At 43.3% G+C, this 22,148-nt stretch overlaps 1 protein-coding gene across 1 annotated transcript in view; it reads right to left on the bottom strand.

Moving 5' to 3' along the window:
- VSNL1 (visinin like 1) overlaps nt 1–10,259 on the bottom strand; it is a 64,882-nt gene extending 54,623 nt beyond the window's left edge. The window contains exon 1 of the mRNA XM_061211033.1: nt 10,098–10,259. Coding sequence (XP_061067016.1) covers nt 10,098–10,259 — 162 coding nt within the window. The remainder of the gene's footprint in view (nt 1–10,097) is intronic.
- Between the last annotated feature and the right edge of the window lie 11,889 nt (nt 10,260–22,148).

The following is a 22,148-nucleotide window of genomic DNA, read 5'->3' as shown; positions in this document are numbered from 1 at the left end:
CCGGCAGGTGCTAAATAGGCCACAGGAGGGGAGGAAATGATTTCCACCAAGGTGGGTCAATGATACCTGATCCAAGCCCTATCACCCTTTCAAAGGGTCAGAAAAATCCAATAATGTAAAACAGCTTTACATTAAGAGATCCAGAAATGATTTTTTTATCCTCCAGTCCAACCCTGTATTTCCAGTTAGAAATGTATTGTCCTTTAATAATTAGCTGAAGAGAAGAGCTAACTGGAGAGCAGGTCCTTCTGGCTTTAAAACCTCATAATCTGGCTGGAGTTGAGACACATCCTTTTGGATGTTAATTGGAGCCATTAGGAAATAGGTTCTCAGACAGCCCTCCCCGCTCCAGGGCGTCTGTTTCCTCTTTTGTAAAATGGGGGCGGGGTGGACTAAGAGACTTCTAAAGTGCTCTTTCTAACCTTATCCTGAGGACACAGAAGTTGAGGTATCCTCTAAGAGCATTCCTTTGGATGGCATGGCTGCAATGACCACTGATATCTCTCTAACTGACACCTGCCCTATCATGGGAAAGCAAAATCCCAAGGTGTGGAAGCCATTCAAAATAATTTCACACCCGTTGAGACAGGAGAAGGTTATCACTTCCACCCCTCTGGGATAAATGCTCTCTCTAACGCAAGACATGCGGGTAGTAGCTAGCTATTCCCTGAGACAATCTCGCTGTAATAAAATGTCTTTGGAGCCTCACATGGGACACTGTTTTCCCAGAACTGTAACTTTATTGTCATCTCTTCCTTGAGATTTCAGACCCCAGCTCTTGTTTTCCACATTAATTCAATTTGAAGTGCAGCCTAGATCATGTTGGCAAACATTCCAAATGGAAATGAATTCCCAGGTTCTCACTAAAAATTGCAATGTCTTCACCAGCCCAATCTGGATAACATTTTGTGTCTTATGTAATGTCTATTTCCCAAAGGAATTAAAATGCTTCTGTATATAGCTCTGCCCAACAAATTTTTAATAAGGCATACTCCTAATTACCTCTTATGAACAAGCAGAATCTGAATCCCTGAAAACCGATCACCCAAAAATCTTTTCTTGCGCCAAGAGTATTATTTTCAAAATTGATTTGAATCAGATGTTGAGAAGCGATAATAGTCACCTCTGTCACGTTTTCTTTGGATAAAATATTTGATAGGGGAGCCAGCGCTTGATGCCACAGCCAAGAGACTGGGCTGTTTGGCATCTGGAAGACTTTCCACGCCCAGGTGCCTAAGATCAAGCATGATGAAGCAGGGCTCAGAATATTCTCCCCATCTGACAGATGAGGAATCTGAGGGTCAGAGTGGTTTGTTGATTTATTTAACAACCTTTAAGCATAAGACTTTCCCAAGTTCACACGACCGGTGTATGGTAGACCCAGGTACACATCCAGCCTTCTGATTAAACCACATCACATTTAAGTGTATTCTGGCAAAACACTAATAGCAGTGTAGGCTCTGGGGAATGAAGAAGGGCTCTACCTAGAGAGGAGGCGAGAAAAGCTTACAGAATTGTGTTGCGAAACTATAATGTCCTTGTTAACAGAGGTGAGGGGGAGTGGGGAACCAAAGTCTTAGGAACTCAGAGGAGAAAGAGATTCTTCTGGCTTTGAGAGTCGGGAGATCAAAGAAGGCTCTTCCAGGGAGAAGCTTTTAAGTTGGTCCTAGAAGGATGGCTGAAATGGAGCAACAAGAGAGCTTTTGATGCATCTGCTTCACAGCAAAGTAGATCAGAGAAGCTCCCAGATGCTTGTTCCTGCATGTGACCCAGAGGCCACAGGAAGCACAGCAGGAGGGAAGAATGCTGCTCGCAAGGTGGGCCAGGTGTTCAACTGCTGGCCCCTCTGCAGCCCTGGTCAAGTCTCCTGACTTCCCAACCCATACAGCTTGGAGTAAGGAAATGCTACCTCCAAAGTCTGGTTCCTTGGCCATGGTGAGAATCAAGTGAGCTAACGGTCAGATTAAAGCACTTTTAGAATGATCACAAAGGAAGGGACGAAAGGGAGGGAGAGAGAAGAGAAGGAGAAACGAGACAGGAGACCTGTGGCAGGAGCCCCGGGGGTATGAGCTTTATCTTCAACAGGTGGTTTTCCAGATTATCTCAGCAGGTCTGCCAAGAGGTTTTGGTTGGTTTGTTGGTTTGTTTTGTTTTGTTTCATTGTACTTTTGTTTCAACCTAATACGCTCAACCTGGTGGGTCTCCTGCCAGCACTATGCAGAGGAGCTCTCAAACACAATAGCTGTTTTTTATTCTAGCTTTTGTGATTCCGGTCAGTGAGATTTTTGAGCTTCCAGACAGACTGACAGCTCATGTCCAAATCACCCTTCCTTTGAGAGTCAGAGTCAATGTCACCTTCCCCACCAGCCCTCCCTGGGCCTCCATGTCCTTCCCTGTCTTTCATGGTACTGATCACAATGGTCCCTGTATTATAGATGTGTGTGTGTGTGTGTGTGTGTGTGTGTGTGTGTGGTATATACCATACACTTGACCTATAGACTTCTTGCTGGCACCAGACCATAGTCACCTGAGGGCAGGGATCTGTGACCATCTCTGTAGACCCAGGGTCTTCACAGCATCTGGCACATAGGTGCTTAGGAGAATGAATGGCAAGCAGGGGTGCATTTCAAACCCTTGGGGCCTTTCCATTTGCATTTTCATGGGGCTCTGGACAAAATACAGCTTAATTAATGGGCTTGGAATGAATCAGGAAAACATCTCACAACAAACTGAAAACAAATTTCACAAAGTGCAGTCCAGAAACTTTTGTTCTTTTTCTGCCTGTAAAGTTTATTTGAAAGTCTAGTTTAGAAGGGAAATTTTCTCCATTTGTCTTACTGTCAGTTGAGACCCAATAACTCTACGGTCACAGAAATTAGAATGTTAGGCCTGCCAATGATTACAAGTTATCTTTAGTGATTCTTAACATTTTGGGAGCTTGCAAAGAACCATTTATATACCTGAGGAAAGTTATCCCAAGAGAGTGTAGATACAAAATTATACATATAATTTCAGTGTGTACAGAACTCCGGAAGCCCATCCTAGGATACTCACAGGTCAAGCTCTAGGCCAGTGTTTCTCAAAACGTCATTCATGGATTTTCTCCATTAGAACTATCTTTGAGGTCTTATTAAGAATGCAGACATTGGGGCTCTGTCCTAGGCCTAGTAGAACAGCAGCCCTGAGGAAGGGGCCCAGCAACCGGCTGACTGAGCCGTCTGCCCAAGTGATTTTGATACCCACTCAAGTTTGAGAGCCACCGATAGAGATTGATTTTTTTTCATTTGCACAGATGATGAATCTGAGAATCAGAGAGAAAAAGTCCCTTGTCCAAGTTACGCAGTAAACAGGGCAAAACTAGACGCACATGTTTTATTCCCTAATTCTACAAAACAAAGATTACATGCCTAAAAGCCTACATTTATTATGTGTTTTCATATAACTTTCAGGAAGTATGCCTTTTCCTCCTAATAGTAGGTTTTTAAACATAAGAACACAATTTGAGAGTAAAATTATAAAGCCATATAGAGAATTAGGTAATAATACTTCATTAACTAGAAAATCTTTCTTGTTTTATTAAAATGTCTTTAATCATCAAATGTTTAGGTGCTCCTGATTCTGTGATATAATTTATTTTTATTTTGTTTTAATCCACGTCTCTGGGTAGTTGTATCAATAGAATTTTGGTGACTAGATTTATATTTCCTATGTTTTAGGCCTAGAAAATTTCTCATTGAATGGAACTCCAATTACATTTTGTTGTGAAAATAAACATGGTTTTGTGAAGTGAAAAGCATTATACAAAAAAATGAGATGATATTCCAGCTCTATCAGGCTCTGAGCTTACCGAGGGCAAAACTCAAGACAGCGTCTGTCTTACAGAAAGCACAGAGGAAATGGGTCTTGAATGACTAAATGAATGAATAAACCCACTCTTTGAAGGATAAGCTGCAAGGGCATTTTCTAATAACCAAATTACAGAAGCTCTTCAGGAAACGACCACTTGGATGGACACACGGAATGACTCGGCAGGAACTCTTTTGTCATATGCAGATAAGTTTTACTAAAATTCAAACTGTTGGATTAGGGATGATCAAATGGCACTCGAGGGCCCTCCCACCTGCCTCAGGTACACCTTCCAGTTGACTAACACCTAACACTCTTGAGAAGAAAATTTGGTAGAGTGGTTTTTGCTTGGTGGAAAAGCAGTGGCTCAGGAGAATTGGGCTAGACCCCAGAAGAACAATCCTTGGCCATTTAATTACCTTTTTCTAAAGAGGTAGAATTTATGTCTTTCTCCACCTGCAAAATGATACGCTGCAGAGATCAAGCAGGTGCAGACACATGAGAGACAGGACACCAAGTGGTTGGTGGGACCGAAAAAAGAAGGTGTGGAATGCCACGCCTCGCCTGTCTGGTAGCAGGGAGCTGGCAGAGGCCTTTGTGCTGGAGAGGACACAGAGCTCAGTGTCTAAGAATCTACGGAGGAAATGGTGTTGGTGTAGCCTCGTGGTGGGTCCTGTTACCCTGGAAAGCATGGTAGACACACTATTTGATTCAGGCACCTTCTACTGAACCTCTGCAGAGCCTCACTTCCTCTTCTGTAGACCATTCTATGCTGCCATTGCCTTTGGCATGTGAAATAAAAGCTGTTTTCTACCTTGGTTCTCTGAGAGTAAATGAGCAGATCAACAATCATGATGGCAAGAACGTCTTGTCATAGGTTGTAAGTCATTTTTACTTCCCTTCTTTCCTTTAGGACACCACCACTGAGGTGACAGGACAGGGCTTATTATTTCCATCACTTAGATAAGGAAATAGATTCAGAGAGGCAGAGATCTGGCAAACGTTAACACAGCTAGGACTGAATCTCAGGGCTGTCAGATTGTAAATCCCACGATCTTTTTAAACTAACTTCCTTTTCAACTCAACCTGAACCCACCCAATGATCCTGAGGAAAACAATCCCAAAAGTCGAACTCCAAACAAATATCAAAATGCGTTTAGCGCTTTGCAGGACTCTGCCCGGTTTGTTACTTGGTTTCTTTGGCTTTGATGTCACAGAGACTAAACGAAGCAGGAATGGTATCAGCCTTCCAAGGAAGAGGACCTGGGATAGGGACACTTCCTCCCTCATGCAGCTGCTTGCTTTTCCACAGGGTTGGTTTTCTTTTAAGATTAAATTAAAAAATTCTCTGAAAATACAGTTCAAATTGCAAACTCTCAATCTTAATTTGTGATCTCAACTTGGCAATCCTTATAATTATTGGAAACAGGAAATTCTCAAGGGGGAAAAAAATCAGGTACTTGGTTCTTGGTGACAAAATGCAAAATCTCTCTCCCCAACCTCTCAGCAGCAGTACTGTGGTTGGGCTGATGAAGCATCTGAAGTAACATGGACATCTCTGTGTGTGCCAGGAGTGTTAGAACATTCCTGACAGAAGGCGTGCTTATACCAGATACAGAGGGCTCTGGGTTTGCCCATGAGAAGTTTGTAACAGAGAAGGAACGAGTACTGTTATTAGTTTGTCAAGGCTGCCATAACAAAGTACCACAGACTGTGTGGTTTAAACAATAAAAGGTCTGAAGGGTAGAAGTCCAAGATCAAGGTGTTGGTAAGATTGGTTTCTTCCGAGGCTTCTCTCTGATTTGTAGACGACCATCATTTCCCTGTGTCTTCACATGGCCTTTCTTCTGTACATGTCTGTGTCCAAATTGCCTCTTCTTATAGGACACCTGTCATACTGGATTAGGGCCCACACTAATGACCTCATTTCAACTTAATTACCTCTTTAAAGGCCCTCTCTCCAAATACAGTCAGATTCTGACATACTGGAGATGAAAATTTCAACACATGAATTTGGGGGGGCATGGGCACCTTTCACAGGTACCAAGTTTGTCAAAGGTAAAAGCTATCTACTCAGAGATGTTTTATCTTCTAAAAGGCTAGGAGAAAAGTCTTCCTTTCATCACTGCATTAATTAACGTCTTACTTTAATATCCCATTTTGAAATAACCTCTATTTTCCACTCGTGCCCCACCAACAAGCATTTATGTCATTCTGCCTTGTGTTGTGGTTAACTGTGTCTCTCCAATTAGCCTGTGAGATCCTGGAGCGCAGGCAGGACTGTCCTTTAGTCACTTCTATATGCCTCCCCCACAGGCCTTCCTGAGAAGGAGATACACAGCCAGCATTCGATACAATTCACTCACCAAACACTGATGCTTGCTCTGTGGCAGGCCCTGTGTTAGCCACTGGGTTGTATGTTGATTGAAGTGAGGTGACTATTCTCTACATGACTAAAGAATGAAACCTGTGAAACCATGCCCCATAGGGTTAACAGAAATCCTTGACTTATGGAACAACAGATAAGGAAACAGCTTGTTAAAAACCCCTCTGCTTGTAACCTGCCTTTACTGATTAAGCTTGCTTTAGTTATTTTTTTTTCCTTCTTTAATTGCATACCCTCCAGGCTTCACGTAGCTAGGTAATATATCACAAGACTTCTTTACCACCCTTATAGATAATGCCTCTGACGTATGGGTCACTAGAGTAACAGGCACTTAAGCTGTTTTCCAGAAACCTGGAGTCAACTCCCGTCTAGTCAAGCTGACAAAAGCTGGCTGGGGCCACTGAGCCTAAAACTGGGCCTGCACAGTTGTCTGATGAATGACCTTTTGATGTCAGAGGGCCAAAAACTCTACCCTCAGACCATGCTAAGAGCCTCCATTTCTGCACACGCATCCCATGAAGAAGCATGTAACCCAATTCTCCTGCTCAGAACGCCGATTACCTCACCTTTTCCCCACCTCCAATCACCTTTCCCCACGCCTAAGACCACCCTGCTTCTTTATCCCATAAATATCGCAAGCCTTTTGCCTGCAGGGAGGTGGACCTGAGACTTCTTCTCCTGTCTCCTTGCTTGGTTGCCTTGTGAATAAACTCTCTGCTACAGACCTCAGCATCTCAGCGTACGGCTTGCTGCGTGTTGGGCAAATGAGCCTGGTTCGGTAACACCTGTAACAAACCAGGAAGGTCCATGCCCAGACCTGTGTATTTCAAATCCCACTCCAGCAGCTGTAGGGTGGAGGGGCTTGGAGGGAGGCTGATGAGGGGCTGCCGGGGGAATCCAGTCGAGAGGCAGGGCCGTGTGCTGCAGCGCAAGTCAGCATGCCCATCTTTAATGTCTGTCCTGAACTTCACTCTTTTTGCGGCACTGGGCAAATTACCTCATTTTTCTGAACCTTAGTTTTAGACCGTTTTACATGTAGACTTAATGGAATTCCTTTATATTTTGGATACAAAGGCTTCTGAAGTTGAGGGTTTGTGGCCCCTGGCCTTGCAGGGGGGCCTCTCCCGTTATCCTGTCACCCCACACCCTCATCAGAACTGACTCCACAAAGTGAGGTGACTCTCCCGGAGCCTAAAATGGATCAGGTCAGTGACAGTAGATGTGCCAGGCTGACCACACAGGCAGGAGGGCAGAGGCCACCGGTGGCTTTGCTCACTCAGCTGGATTCCAGGATGTCTCAATGTCCACACTGAGATAGAAGGAATTACTGAAAAGTGCCTATTCACCAAGACAAAGACTGTGTCTTGCTGAACATTTGTACTTTTAAGCTGCATTAAAGGAAGATTTTTCTTCTCAGCCCTTCTCCTGGGCCTTATTACATAAGCCACATCTTTCTCTGTTATTCTCCCTTCTAACCTATCAGACCTGTCTTTCTTTCTTTCTTTTTTTTTTTTCCTGTGGATGTGGCATATTTCCTCTGCGATTCTCTTTTGTATTTTGTCCTTGGACAACTCTGGAAGGAGAGGAGGACTTTGCCTACTTTCTAACTCTTTGATACAAGAGCACAGGCTGAGTTTAAATATGGCTGTTAAGAGGCTGCCAAGAATCTAAACTTCATCCACAAAGTTATATATCCCCCTCCTGGAAAAAAAATCCACTCTGGGGTAGAGTCGGGGAGGTAGGAGTAGGGGTTGATGTTGGTACATATACATCAATTGTACCATAAAACACTGAGGGATGTTTGATGTTTACACACCCCCCTCCCTTATCTTGAGGTGGATTTTATTTTCAGTGCTGAGTACTTCCAGCATGTAAATAAAATACTTCCTTTCCTGCATTTGAACTATTTCTTCAAAGGCAAAACCACTCTCACTTTGAACAAATAGTGAGAAACATGGCACACAGAGCTCTCTTAAACACAGAGTGACAGCTTGCATGGCTTTACTGATATGAAAGTGGCTTTGACAAATCTCATTTGTCTGTACTTTCCTTGGGGCTGAGGGAAGACAGTTCTGAGGCACAGGCTAACTTCTGGGTGATAAAATGGTAGAAGATGTGACTTTGAAAACTACGGTGAGTTGTATAAAAAATCTAGGAAAATGCATACCATCCCACTTCTCGTCAAAAGCAATTTATGTCAATTGAATGGTAAATGCATTTCTCAGTGCTTCCATGTAAAAGATCCCTACATACTAAAAACTAATTACTCAGATATTCTTAGAAGTGTCACAGTAATCTTATGACATACACACATACCACTTTTTGTGTACGTTTCTACACACATTTAAAAAGATAGTTATAGATACCTTGAGCCCTCAGGTGGTCAGCAGTGGATTAATGATAATCATGGATTCTTGACATTCATTAGTGGTCCATGCAGGATTAGCGAGTTTTTATTAATGCAATAACCACCCGCAAACCAAGCACCCAAAGCCATAGCTAAGACTTTGACACAATCCATCCATCTATCTAACCATGTGGCTAAACTTCCATCTCATCCCTTGCCTCTTATGCACTGGATGTAACCATAATAACTGCTGGGTGGGTGACGCAGTTTGAATCCTGTGTTCATCACTCTCTTGCTTTCTTTTTCATGTGATTTTATTGCTTTTATTTGTAGTTCTATAAAACATATTTTTATCTTATCTGTGTTTAATTTAAAGTACCTTGAGACTTACTTTTTGCACTTAATGTTTCAGTGTTGCTGCAGTTCAACTGTTTTGACTGCCATGTGAGTATACCACAGTTTATTTTCCACTCTCCCTTTGATGGGCGTTTGGGTTGTTTCCCAGTTTTGCTATTGTGAGCAGTGCAGCTATGAGTGTTCTTATACATGTCCCTTCTTGTACATATGCAAGGATGGAATTGCTGGAGCAAAGGCTATATGAGATGTTCAACTTCAAGAGAGAATGACAATGTTTAATATTTTATATAATCATCCCATGCACATATATGCATGTGGATGGTTCACACTGCTCTAATTGATACTTGCTGCACTTGAATGATAAGAGCACTATTATCTATTTGGCATTTTAGTCAGAAAAAGTTAAAAGAGAAACAATGCGTTTTTTCCACAAGCCTCACATTATCGAAGTATAAACAAAATGGAATGTCTTAGATCATGCCAAATCTAGAACAAATACAAATGATAAACTCAGACAAACTGAAGCAATACCACTGCAGTACAAACTATACCTTACACGGAACAGTTTTATCTAATGTCCAGGGGAATGTTAACTTCTAAACAGTACAAAATCCTGGCAAACGTCCATATTTTAGACCTTGATAAAATGATAGAAGACCATCCTGGTAGACTTTGATGTATATCAGAACTCCCTACTTTCTTCTAAATGCAAAGCTGTGGAGATCTGTATATTTTTCTTACCTGCAAATAAGGGGGCCTTTCTGGGTACAAAAGCCCTCCCACATACTTTCTCGCTAACTGAGAGAGGTACAGATACCTTTAACAAGCCAAACAATGGTGCAATTAGCCGCTTGTCAATAATCATCAGCAAATGCTATTATCTGAGATTTTTACTGTGCTTTACCAGATGCTATCATCCTCTGAAGGGTTTGGTGTTTTGATTGAACAATTACTCTTCTTGTTCAGAAATTGCTTGACTTATGTCTGGAACAAAACACATCCCTTTGCATTTTTAAAAATGACCATTCTTCTTTTTGGGTGGAAAACTACCAGGGTTGAAAGAAATTGGCTACTTCGAGTTATAATTCCATGTGAAGCGCCATGTGATGAAGACAATGTTTTCTGGCCTGAAGATTAAAAAAAAGTTGAAAAACAACTTACCTTCACGTAGAGCTGCTGAAATTCCTCGAGATTCAGCCTCCCGCTTGGACAGTCCTTGAGAAACCCTTTGTACCACTGCTTGAGCTCATGTTCATTAAACTCTGTGCTCTTCACCAGGTCCTCCATCACTTCGGGGGCCAGTTTGCTATTCTGTTTCCCCATTCTGCCTGATGAAAAGCAGATTAATGCAATTAGCACTGTGGCTGTGATCATTTCAAGCTTGATTAAGAGCCAAGCTAGAGTTCTGAGCAGTCCCTTGGTTGGAAGTCCCTCCAGTGTGTCTGATCAAAGTCTCCCCAAGTCTGTTTCCTTCTATTTGATATTCTAGAAAAGAGATGACCAAAAAAGACTTCTCAAAAGGCTGTAGAGTTCATCCTCCTCCATCATGTGTCATCTTTTACACGGCACTGACTCCCACATGGAAAGCCAACATCCCTTTTTATGCTATTCATGTAAAGTATATGGAAAATGTTTGTATTCTCATTTTACGAATTATGATTCATTAGCACTTACGGCACAGATGCCTAATTCTACATGTAGTTTGCAGGGATATTAAGTGGGATTCTTGACAAGAACAGTAAAAAGGATTTATAGCCAAACGATCGAAAAGTGGCTTTGGAAATCTGATCAGCAGTGGTAGGGAATGTGTTGTTCTAGTTCCAAAGTTTCTGCTGTTTTTTTCTTTTTCAAATGGCAACAGCTCATTTTTACTAGTCTCATTAATTCTCTATCTCTCTTCTCATCTTCAGAAACTTCCTACAACATTGCCTTCGGTGTTGACAACTTCTGGGTGGCTTTTTTGTAAAGATTGGTTAGTGAATTTCAGTTGACATAATTCCATTCTATTCTTATTACTGCTAGTAAGTCCAAATAATAGTGCATAAAATAAAATATAAAATACATTGATTATATGCCAGGTTGTGTGGCCAACATCACAGTCAAGTGTAGGTGGACAGAGCATAGGTTTAGAGTTACCCCTGATTTGGCCATTTACCTTATGTGTTGCTTACGGCAATATTAATTAACTGCTTTAGCTTCAATTTCTTTCTCAATAAAGCACACATAAACAAAACTCTTTCAGATTTACTGTGATGGCTAATTAAGAAATACGTAGGTAAACAAAGACCAAAAAACATTCCAAAATTAAAACAGTTGTATTAGTGCAGGAAAATTAAAGATGATTTTTAAAAATTTCCCTTTAATGTTGTTGTTTTGTAACAAAAAATAATTAAAACAAAACAAATTAACCACAGAGTGATTAAAAAAGTCAAGTTAGACTTGAAAATCTGGGGGATCACCAGAACAAGGCAAGTATCACAAGATATTTAAAGTCCTGTTAGAGGAGAGAGTTAGGTTTTGGAGAATTTACCCAAGTGGACCTAGTCCGTCAGTGTGCTTGAGACAAATTCTCCACTAGGCTCTCAGCAGGTCTATACTTGCAATAGCCCAGAAGGGGTAATCTTACCACATATCCTGCTGTTATTATTTTTTTACCTTCTTCTAAAACAGATTCCACACCCATTGTCAGTAACCTGCCCTAACACTGAACAATTCTTTCAAAATAATGAAACCAAACCACTATTGTTGCTTTCAGGGGAAGCTTCCTCTTCGGAAGCACACAGCATGGTGAAAAGATGCTGTTTAGATGGCCATTTGCTTCCGAACTCTTCTGTTTGATAAAAGGACCGGAGGATCAGCAACTATGCCCTTTCTCATGGAGTTTCTCTACATATTTTTGCTCTTAATTTCAAGTTTCAAGTCTCTTATTAAAAGCCATCTCTTAATTATAAGTTACTGTGGGATTCCACAGCTGGATATGGAAATCAAGTGGGTACTCACGTGTCAGGTTTAATTAATCTGGGTAAGAAAACGGTAATTCATGGTTATCTTGATAATCAAAAGATGTATTACCAAACTTTCAGTACTTCTCTTTGTTCTTTTCAGTAGAGAATTACAAATTTTCATTAATTGAACTAGAATCTCACCTAATAATAATTGCTACTGAACCCTGAGAGTGGCTGCGGGGTAGGCACTAGGATGGACACTTCACAAACTTGACCTCTAACCCTGTGACAACTCAGCAAAACAATTAGGGCAGCTCTCTTGTACAAAATCATACAACTAACGAGTGGCAGAGCTAGAATTTGAACGTGAATCTGCAAGACTCTAGTGCACAATTACCGAAAGACAGGTGGTTGGAAGGCATTTCAGGAGAAGGAACAGGAAGAGCAAAAGCAGGAAGGTTTGAGAGGCTGAATCAGTGTTTTTTGGCGCTGAAAGAGGGATGAGAGAGGGATCGCTTTGCCAAGCTCTTGTTTGGAAAAGCCTGTTAAATTTACCAAAACCACAAGCTCAGAAGTGAGTTTGTATGAATGATGGGAAAAGGGGTTAAGGGTTATTAAAAACCACCTCCCCCAAGGGCCTTTAGAAGGTCAACGTGTCAGCTTCTCTCTGAAGCAAGGGAGCTTGGATTCTCTACGGATCATTGCGATGCCTTAAACTGTTCAGTTGACCCAGGAGAGGATGGTCTCTTACACACAAGGGGAACGTTGTCAGCACCATGAATCACAGTTTTGGGGACTCAAATGCATAACTTCATGCATCTTGGTTACAGGTCATGGTCAGCACCATCACTCAGCTGTGCCTGGAAATGAGTGAATCATGTACAAAATCAAGTTCTGACCTGGCTCAGAGTGGCACTGTCACCGCCCTCATCAGGTTTTGCCTGGATTAATAATCCTCACTGGGCTCTCTACTCCAACCTGCCTCCTGCATGGCTGCTTGAATGAATTTCTGAAATGCAAACCTCAGCATCTGATCTTCTCCCAAAAACGCTCAACAGTTCACCGTTGTCTACAGGATGTAGTCCCAGCTTGCTAGCATGGCACGGTCTTGCCGACTCATAGCCTCATTTTCTGCCAACCTGTCTTTTCACTTCATATGCCAGTAATAATCAACTGTTACAGGTCCCAGGGCTTGCATGCTTCCACACATTCATGCTTTGCATGTGCTGTTTCTTTTCCTGGAATGTCATCCCCCTTTATCTGCTCAGCACACCTCTTCTCCTTCTTTAAGTAGTCTCAGCTCACGTGCCACCTCTGTGAAATCTCTGCAGACTTTCCAAGGCTGACTTAGGCATCCTTTGTCCTCGGCCTCTCCCTTCCCTTATAAAAGCTTCCATGACCATTATTGATTTCTCTACTGGATTGTTAGTTGCTTGAGAGGACTGCTTTTATTTATCTTTGCACCCTGGTACCTCATACTAGATGCTCAACAAATATTTTTTGAGGAAATGAATGAAGGGGACATGAGCCACTATGAAGGACCTTGTCACTGCTCTTCATCAGTCCCATTATGGGATTTGGTATGTTTCTTTCTGGGAAAATCAGCCTCATAATAATCTATACATGAGGAGAGTCAATGCAATCATAAGTATAAAGTACAGACAGCAGATGGGAGGAATGTTTCACTTAACTGTATAGAAAACAGCCTGACCTTCTAGAGATGGTTTCCTTGTCTGTCTTCATCATTAAATTCTAAATAGCTTGAAGTCAGGGCCTGTGCCTTTGTCTCAGCATCCTCAGTACTTGGCATAAAGGTGATTCTTAGTTATGTCTGATAAATGAATTGATGCACTCCCCGTATTGGGGCTGCAGTGACATGGGCCAAGTAGTTTCTTTCATTATGAGACTGGGATGAAAGAAAGGGTAAAATGACAGTAAAGCTTAACATGTTCCCCAAAAGATTCCATGACAGAATGGGGAGGATTTATCCCCACTCTCTTTCTAGTTAAATCTGTGATCTTGGGCAAGATCCTTCCCTTCCCTGTTGCTCAGTTTCCCCAACTGAAAAATGAGTTGGACAAGATGACCTTTAAGGTCCTTATGACCCCACCACTCATTGATTGGCAGCATAAGTTTTCTAAGTATGAAAATATGAGTCACAGACTTCAAACTGGCTTGTCTCAAAAGAGTCGGTGCATGTTGGCTCTGTGCATTCTTTACCTGAAAACTGGTGGTACTTGAGCATTTGTTACCTAAGGGAGGGGACAGATACCAGAGTGTATTATTTTTAAGCTAGGATTCCAGGCTGTAAGATAAAAGCCAGCCCAGCCCCAAATCAAATAATTTCTCATGCTTTGAGTTGTCATAGAGACTCAGTGCTAGGCACAAAATAGGACTGGTAGAAGGGTTCTGATGGGCCAAAGAAGACCACCAGGAACAGGCCCATGGGCGCAGCACCAAATCGCAAATGATAACCAGAGAAGACCACATTTTTATACACTACAGTTCACAAAAGGCTTTTGTGTAACAATATTTACCCATATAACAATGCTGTAAGAAAGAGATAATTATCATCTCTTTTATTGATGAGGAGTTTGAAGCTCAGAAAGACTACATGATTTACCCTAGCTCAACTAGTTATTAAAAAGCTTAGTACAGAGAGAACAAGGTGCCTCAAACTTCATTGGTTTCCTGATAAAGGCTCTTATCTCTTGCCTGGATTCTTCAACCACCTCTTAACTGGTCTTCCTGCCTTGGGTTTGGCCACTTCTCATCCATTTCCTACGCTGTCTTGATAACAGGATTCCAGAGCAGAAGAGGCAAAACATGTAAGAATGTTCTAAGGAGAGAACTGGGAAACTTCCTGGAAGGGAGAAAAGACCCACCAGAAGGTCCGAGAAGCTCCCATGAGCATCTTTCCTCCACAGACCCTTTTGGCCTTAAAGAGGATTCAAATAAAATATATATGTGGTGTGTGTGTGTGTGTGTGTGTGTGTGTGTGTGTGTGTGTGTGTTGCCCTGAGCCTGTCCTTCGCCTACTCTGATACCTAAGCCCAGCTTCTCAGGACACACCAAGTCTTGCTGCGTGCGATGAGGCACACAGAACAGCACGCCTGGCTTCTCCTAGGTAATTGGACCATCAGCCTGGCTGAATCTTGGTGAGATTCATGTAAAGACTGGGGGGCTGAGATGGGGTGGCACCACCACACATGCAGGCACACAGCAGGATGAGCACATTGATGGGGAAACAGTCCCGGAAATAGGGCTCAGAGCAGAGGATGAAAGAGCTTTAGGGGCTCAGGTGGGAGGCCTATGGAACACACAACAGTGCCAGGTATGGAAGAAGTCTTGAATGGAGTTCATCTGGTTCTAGTGTCAAGTTACCTGGGCCAGCCTTGAACACATCAGGTCTTCTCTCTGGGCTCTGGGATTCTCACCTGAACGTGAGAATAACTGGAAGAGCCTGGCTTTGCTTGTGCTTAGACTTCTGCCTGGACCCCCCTTTCTTTTCCTCACCACTGGCCCAAATCTTACTCCTTCTCCAAGGCTCAATTCCTATGCTGTCTTCTCTGTGACACGTTGCTACAAATTCTCACTAATCTCCTCTCCTCCTGTCCTTAAAGGCATGGATTTGTACCAATAATGGTTGATGGTCTGGTTAACTGAGGCAGATAGAAACTCTCTGGGCAAACTCAGTTCAGTGGACATTTATAGGCATCGTCTATGAGAAAGGCCCTGTGCTGGGCACGGTGGGGTGTAAAGAGAAGACATGGTTCCAGCCTTGAAGGGCTCAGAACTGGATGCGGGAGACATTCACCTCTTGGACTATGGGGCCTGGAGAGATGAATGCCAAGAGCTAGGGAGCACAAGGGACAGAGAGACAAATTCCCATCCCCATCAGGCAACTTCAACTGTGGCTGGTCCCCAGGTGAAAACTCTTGAGCAGTTGCGTCCCAAACTTGCCTAAGTGCAAGAATCATCCTTGTTATTTTGTTAAAAATACAGCTTCATGAGACCCTCCCTTAGAGGGAAGTCTGTACTTTTAACAAGCAGCTCAGGTGAATATGATTCTCAGTCAACTTGGGAATCACTGATGAAAAACATGAATAAAAATCAAGGTAGGTGGTCTAACGAGAAAACACCCAAATCAGCACAAACGTAACCCAAGTTGTCTCTGATTCCTCACTCCTTCCATCTGGCATCCTCGACATGGCTTCAAGATCCTGTACTGGGGTCTAGCATTAAGATTTTAAAAATCACACAACTAGGGAAGACCAAAGCTTGTAAAGATCTGACTCTGGGTTCTTCTGTTTTAAGCCCCTTGGTTTCAGTTGGAGAGTTTGAGGTCTTCCAATATCACACAGGCAACTGATGGCACAGCCAGGATGAGAACCCCAGTCTCCTGACCTAACTGGGCAGTCCCACCCTCCCACCCTCACAGTGTGCTGTCTCCAGGCCAAACACACATAGCCCGTAAGCCAGGAGGCATGTTTACCTCTGTGCCAGGATGCTGAAACAATCCCCATCACCAACCCTCTTGGATCCCTTAAACAAATGACATGAGGTTGCTAGTTTTCAGAGACTGTTAAAACAACCCTGAAAATTAAGCCTCAAAGTTTCCCAGCACATTGTGTGGGGTTTTCTTTTCTAATAAAGGCAAATATCTGGCCCTCTGGCCCTTTCTGCTCTTCTCTCCTTCATCCTCCTAAAGCCGAGGGCTCACAAGTCCCCAGCAGCGCTTCCCAGGGGGCAGGGAGAGTGTCGATCACAGGCTGGCCTTTCATGCCGCCTCTGGGGACTAGAACAGCTTCAGAAAAGGGGAGACGGGCTTTCTCGTGGCATTCTCTGATGACTTTCCCTCAAACTGGGAACCTCCTGGGATGACAGTGGAGATCCTACCCCACAAGCATAAAACAGGCAGGGGGCACAGACCACATCCTTGAGGATTCAAGATAAGGCAAGAGTACGTATTTGATTTGTCATAAATGAGGAAAAACGTTTTGATGGCAGTGGCAGTGGCACCGTTAGGGCAAGTGACAAGAGTTCTATTCCATAAAGAAGAATAAATTGGTACATGAAAGTGAAAGCAGAAGTGGGCCCCAGGGATCAGCCATCTGATCCAATCCCTTTGTTTTCTAGAGGCGGCCTGGGAGGTCAGGGGACTTACGCCAGGGAACACAGCAAGTTAGCAGTAGGCTCTGGCAGTGTCCTGGCTACCGAGCCTTGGCAATAAGACTCGAGGCTGCTGCAACGGCCAGGCCTGTGATCCTCGGGCCAGTGCATGTCCCTGTGACCAGGGTGTGAAGAGTGGCCTGCTCCAGCTGCGAAGTTGTCACCTGAGCTGTCCTTCTACCGCTTAGGGGCTGAGAGCCTGCAGGGGCCCTGGGGCCCTGGCTGGATGGGACAGACCTGACCCCAGGACAGAAGCTGCCAGTGGACATTAGCCCTTGGATCTGACTAGGTGGTTCCAAACTGGACCCACCTGGTAACTAGGTGGCCAGGTGCTCAGGGACTCGGATACACAAGGAATCAGTGGCCTGATCAGCCCCTGGGGGTCAGATTCAACTGCCATCTTCTCCCTCCTTTCCCAGGCACAAAGAACATTTCCCGAGCACCTGGGCAATACCACTTAGCCCAAAGCCACACTTGGTGCCCAGGTGCTGGGCTACGACTTTGGGAAAGTTTCAACTCAGACTAAGCTTCCCGTTGACCCCATTTTGTGGGTTCCCTGCTCTTTCTAGCGGGACACGTGTCTCTTTTATTTTGCACGTGGACTTAGTTTAGTGGGGAAAAACTGTGTGCTGGAGTCAGACCTGGGATCAAATGATGCTCCTGCTGCAAACAAGGTGTGTGACTTTTGATAAGTTACTTGCCCAATGGAGCCTTGGATCCCTCATTAGTCAAACGGAAATGATGACATTTGCTCACTGGCTTGTTATGAGAATTAATGAGAGAACACATTGAATTCCTTCCAGCAGTGCCTTCCACGTAGCAGGTATTCAACAAACAGTAGCTATCATTATCTTCATCGTGGGACCCAGCAAACTGGGCTGCTCCAGAAGATGGAGAGGCAAACATTTCAAGGTTCAGGCCTAGGCACCTTGGCGTCATCCCAACCTCGACACCTACACCAGGCCTGGTATGTGTAAACAGAAGTACACAAATTGTGAAACATGGAGAATTTTACTGAGGTCCTACTTACTCTCCTGCCTTTAAGAAAAAGTGCTTCATATCCAACCCGACAGAGGAAAGTCATCTGAGGACCCCACAGCCCTGACGAAGCATCAACTGTTGAGTGAAGTTTCCATCCAATTCCTTGCTCACCCACTGAACAGAAGTGTGAGCTGATTAATAGCTGGTAACCTTTCATCTGGGAGTGCTTCAAGCAGCCACCCACTTTTCTGCATCTTATTTTTACTTCCCTGTGTGGCTTGCCTCTGACCATTCTATGTGTTTCTTTCTTTTTTTTTATTTTTTTATTTTTTAATTTTGGCTGCGTTGGGTCTTCGTTGCTGCACATGGACTTTCTCTAGTTGTGGTGAGCGGGGGCTGCTCCTTGTTGCCGTGCGCGGGCTTCTCATTGCAGTGGCTTCTCTTGTTGTGGAGCACGGGCTCTAGGCAGGTGGGCTTCAGTAGTTGTGATGCCCGGGCTCAGTAGTTGTGGCGCACGGGCTTAGCTGCTCCGCGGCATGTGGGATCTTCCCGGACCAGGGCTCGAACCCGTGTCCCCTGCATTGGCAGGCGGATTCTTAACCACTGTGCCACCAGGGAAGTCCCCATTCTATGTGTTTCTGAGCATCAATTTCTGTGAAAGGAAACGGGCCATCTCTGGCAGTGTCAGAACCTCACTTAGTTCTGTGAGGTAACAGAGGAAATGCTTTCATTAATAATCACCCCATTCTGTCCAACAGATTGTGTTCCAGATTGTGCTACCAAGCCCCAGTGGGAAAGAACCATGGCCCTTATCTCAGAGCAGCAGGGAGCGTGAGAGACGTGTGGACCAGGGGCGCTGCTATCACCTGCACATCGTCAGTCACAGGGCTAGGAGCAGCCTGGAGCATCAGTGGTGCAAGCTCTCTCCTTGCCCTCCGAGTAAGGACTTGGATGTCCCAAGGGGCAAGTGACATATTCAAGTGTCTACCAGTAGTGGCAGAGTCACTCAAGTCTTCCGACTCTTAGGCTGGTGGTCTTTCCCCTCTGAGAACCATTTGCTCTTACCATGTTCCTAAATGCTTATCTGTACAGTAATTCTAAAAAACACTTTAACTCACATTGGTGGGCCTTAAGTACAAAGAACTTTGACATTCTCAGATAAAGGTGACTTGATAGAAGTAAAATGCTCTATCTGAAGGAAGTATGATACTACATATTAATTTGTTCACCCATTTAACAAACTTTTGCTCAATATTATCATCTACGACAAAGATAAATGTGGTTCCCCAAATCTCTATGGTAGGCCTTTCCTGAATAGTAGAGAATATATCCATCTACCTGCTAGACATTTCTATCTTTGTATCCTACAACCGTATCAAACTCAACATATTTTCCTGTGCTCCTCTGTGGGTAAATGGCCCCACCACCTGCCCAGGGTCCCTTATAAGCCTGGGGGTTATCCAGGACTCTGCCCTCTTCTTCATAATCCTGTATCTAATCAATTATCCAGTTAAGTAGTTTGTAGATTCTACTTCCTAACTCTCTCTCAAATTTCATCTACCTCTCTCTGTTGCCACTACTTTAGTGTAGGACATGATCATCTCTCACTTTGATTACTGCAATAGCCTCCTAACTTGCTTGCTTTCCCCTCTACGGTGTTGCCCTCCATCTTCCACACTACAGCAAAAATGACCTTTCTAAAACACAAAATCCAATCACATCACTGCTCTGCCTAACCCCTCAGTGGCCTCCCATTATCCTTACTCTGAATCCAATCCTCACCTGGACCTACTCTGTCCCCACCCCACCTTTTGTCCACCCTCCCCATGCTCCCACCCTATGCTTCAACTTCCTATATCATCTCAAACCTCTTTGGTTGTTTACTAGCTGTTCCTTTCACTTTGAGGGCAGTTCCCATCAGGTCCACTTTGATCTTCCAGTAAACTCCAATCCATACTCCAGATACGGATGGGGATCATCTTCAGTGACTTTGTTGTCTGGCTTCCTCTTTCTCACCCTGACTCTTGTACACAGTGCTGTCACCATGCCACCTGCCATGGCATGGTCACCATAAGGCATGTCTGCTGTCTCACCAGACCTGGGCTTCCTCAAGGGGAAAGTGATTGTCACGTTCACCTTGGCATCCAGTTCAGAGCCTACCACTGAACAGGTGCACAGGAAACGTTGTTGAATCAATTATGATGTGATCTCAGTCAACAACGAGCTACAGCTTATCAGCTGAGCGATAAGCAAGAACCTATGAAACAGAGATCAAAGATGACTGTGCTAAATGCCATTAGGGAGAGACCAGCAAAGTGTTGAAAGGGAGACAGAGACGGAGACAGAGAGACATAAAGAGACAGAGAGACAGAGAAAGAGGATGGGGGCGGGGAACCTCCAGGAATCAATAACAAAACTACCTTAGGAACTGAAGAATGAAAAATTGGATGAAGGATTTTTCACAAAGTGGTCCTTCAAAATTATCACAAGGAAATAATCACAAACCTGCAGAGACATATATAAGAATGTTTACTCCAGCATTGTTTAAAAAAATTAAAAGTAAAACCTTTTCAAAAAATAACCTAACTGTCCATCAAAGGAAACTGGTTAGATAGATTTTGGTAGAACTATACAATGGAAATGATGAAGCCATTAGAAGTGGTAATGTAGATCTACATTGACTGGTATGAGCTAGTGTTGGGTCAATGTCATTTATTTAAATTAAAACACACAAACATATAAAACAACTGTATATTCTCAAGGATAGACACCTGAGAACATATATTAAATGCAATAGAATGGAGGAGGAGAATGGAAGTGAGCGCAGATGATAAAAAACATAATAAAACATAAGAGGGGCTTTATATAGACAATGATGATTGTGTGTCACGAACGGAAGAATATGATTAACATAAGTGTACTCTTGAGGTCCAAAAAAAGAAAGAAAAAAGGAGAGAAGACACTGCAATAAACTGTTAAGTAAAAAAGCGAGTCACAAAACAGTATACGTAGTATCGCCTTGCTTTTACTTTATATGTACACAAGCTCAAGTTAGTGTGCACAGAAATTTGGGGCAGTACATAATTTACATCAAAGTATTAATAGTGGTTGTGACTGCTGGCAGTATAATGGTAATATTTCACTCCCCCCAGTATCATTTTGGAATTTTTATAATGTGCACATATAGCATTGTAATCAGAAAAAAATGTACATAAATAATTTCAACAAACAAACAAACACAATGTCTTTTGTTCACAAACAGTCTCAGGAATCCTGGAAAGAGAACTTTTGTGGTGCTTTCAATTAAAGCCACTTCTTTTTCAAACAGTTAATTCACAGCAGTATCTCAGGGTTCACCTGTAGGCCAAAGACCTTTAGTTCTCAAGCCCACCCTGGTTGGCTCTGGGTGAAAGGATGACTACGGAGGAGAAGCTCAGGAGACACCTGAGTCCACTGCCTCCTCACCCATCTCGGCACATGGAGAACCAGTGATGGGGAGACACAGTGTTGGGAGGGGAGCCCTGTGTGTCAGAGTCTCTGACCCTCAGCATCTACCCTGTTGGGAAACCCCTCTGAGGCTCACTTCTACCATCTGTGAGATTGATGATAACAATATCAATCTCAGATGTGTTACCACAAGGTGTAAGATAGGAGAGAGCTTTGTAAATGTCAATACACTATCCAGTGTTCATTATAATGACTGAAATTGAAATTCAAAAGATGGAAAATTCAAAGATAGAGAAAGATGATAATGCCATAGATCATAACTTCTGGGTGCCTAAGGTCAGATCTAGGATTGTCCAATGAGGTCCAGAGAGGAATCTATTTGAAGGTCAAAGGAAAGACCTCAGAAGGCGAAGGGGAGCAGAATTTGTCACTTCAAAACATGCCTCTTTCGCATAAGGATTATTTTAGGCTGATTATTTTTAATAAACAGCAAACATAGGAGAATCTCTGAAAACTGAGAAGTTACCCTTCTGAAGGAGACATTTACATTTATGAGGGAAATCTCCATTTGTAAGGTGTCTCCCTTTCTGCACAGAATTTAGGAGGATGACTAAATCTCCAGGAACTCTTATCAATGGAGAAGGTAACTGACTTAAATCTGCATAAC

The sequence above is a fragment of the Eubalaena glacialis genome, chromosome 14 (assembly GCF_028564815.1).
Source record: "Eubalaena glacialis isolate mEubGla1 chromosome 14, mEubGla1.1.hap2.+ XY, whole genome shotgun sequence".
In the NCBI taxonomy this organism is placed as follows: Eukaryota; Metazoa; Chordata; class Mammalia; order Artiodactyla; family Balaenidae; genus Eubalaena; species Eubalaena glacialis.
The sequence above is the reverse complement of the archived record's forward strand: the minus strand, read 5'-3'. Positions and strand labels throughout refer to the sequence as shown.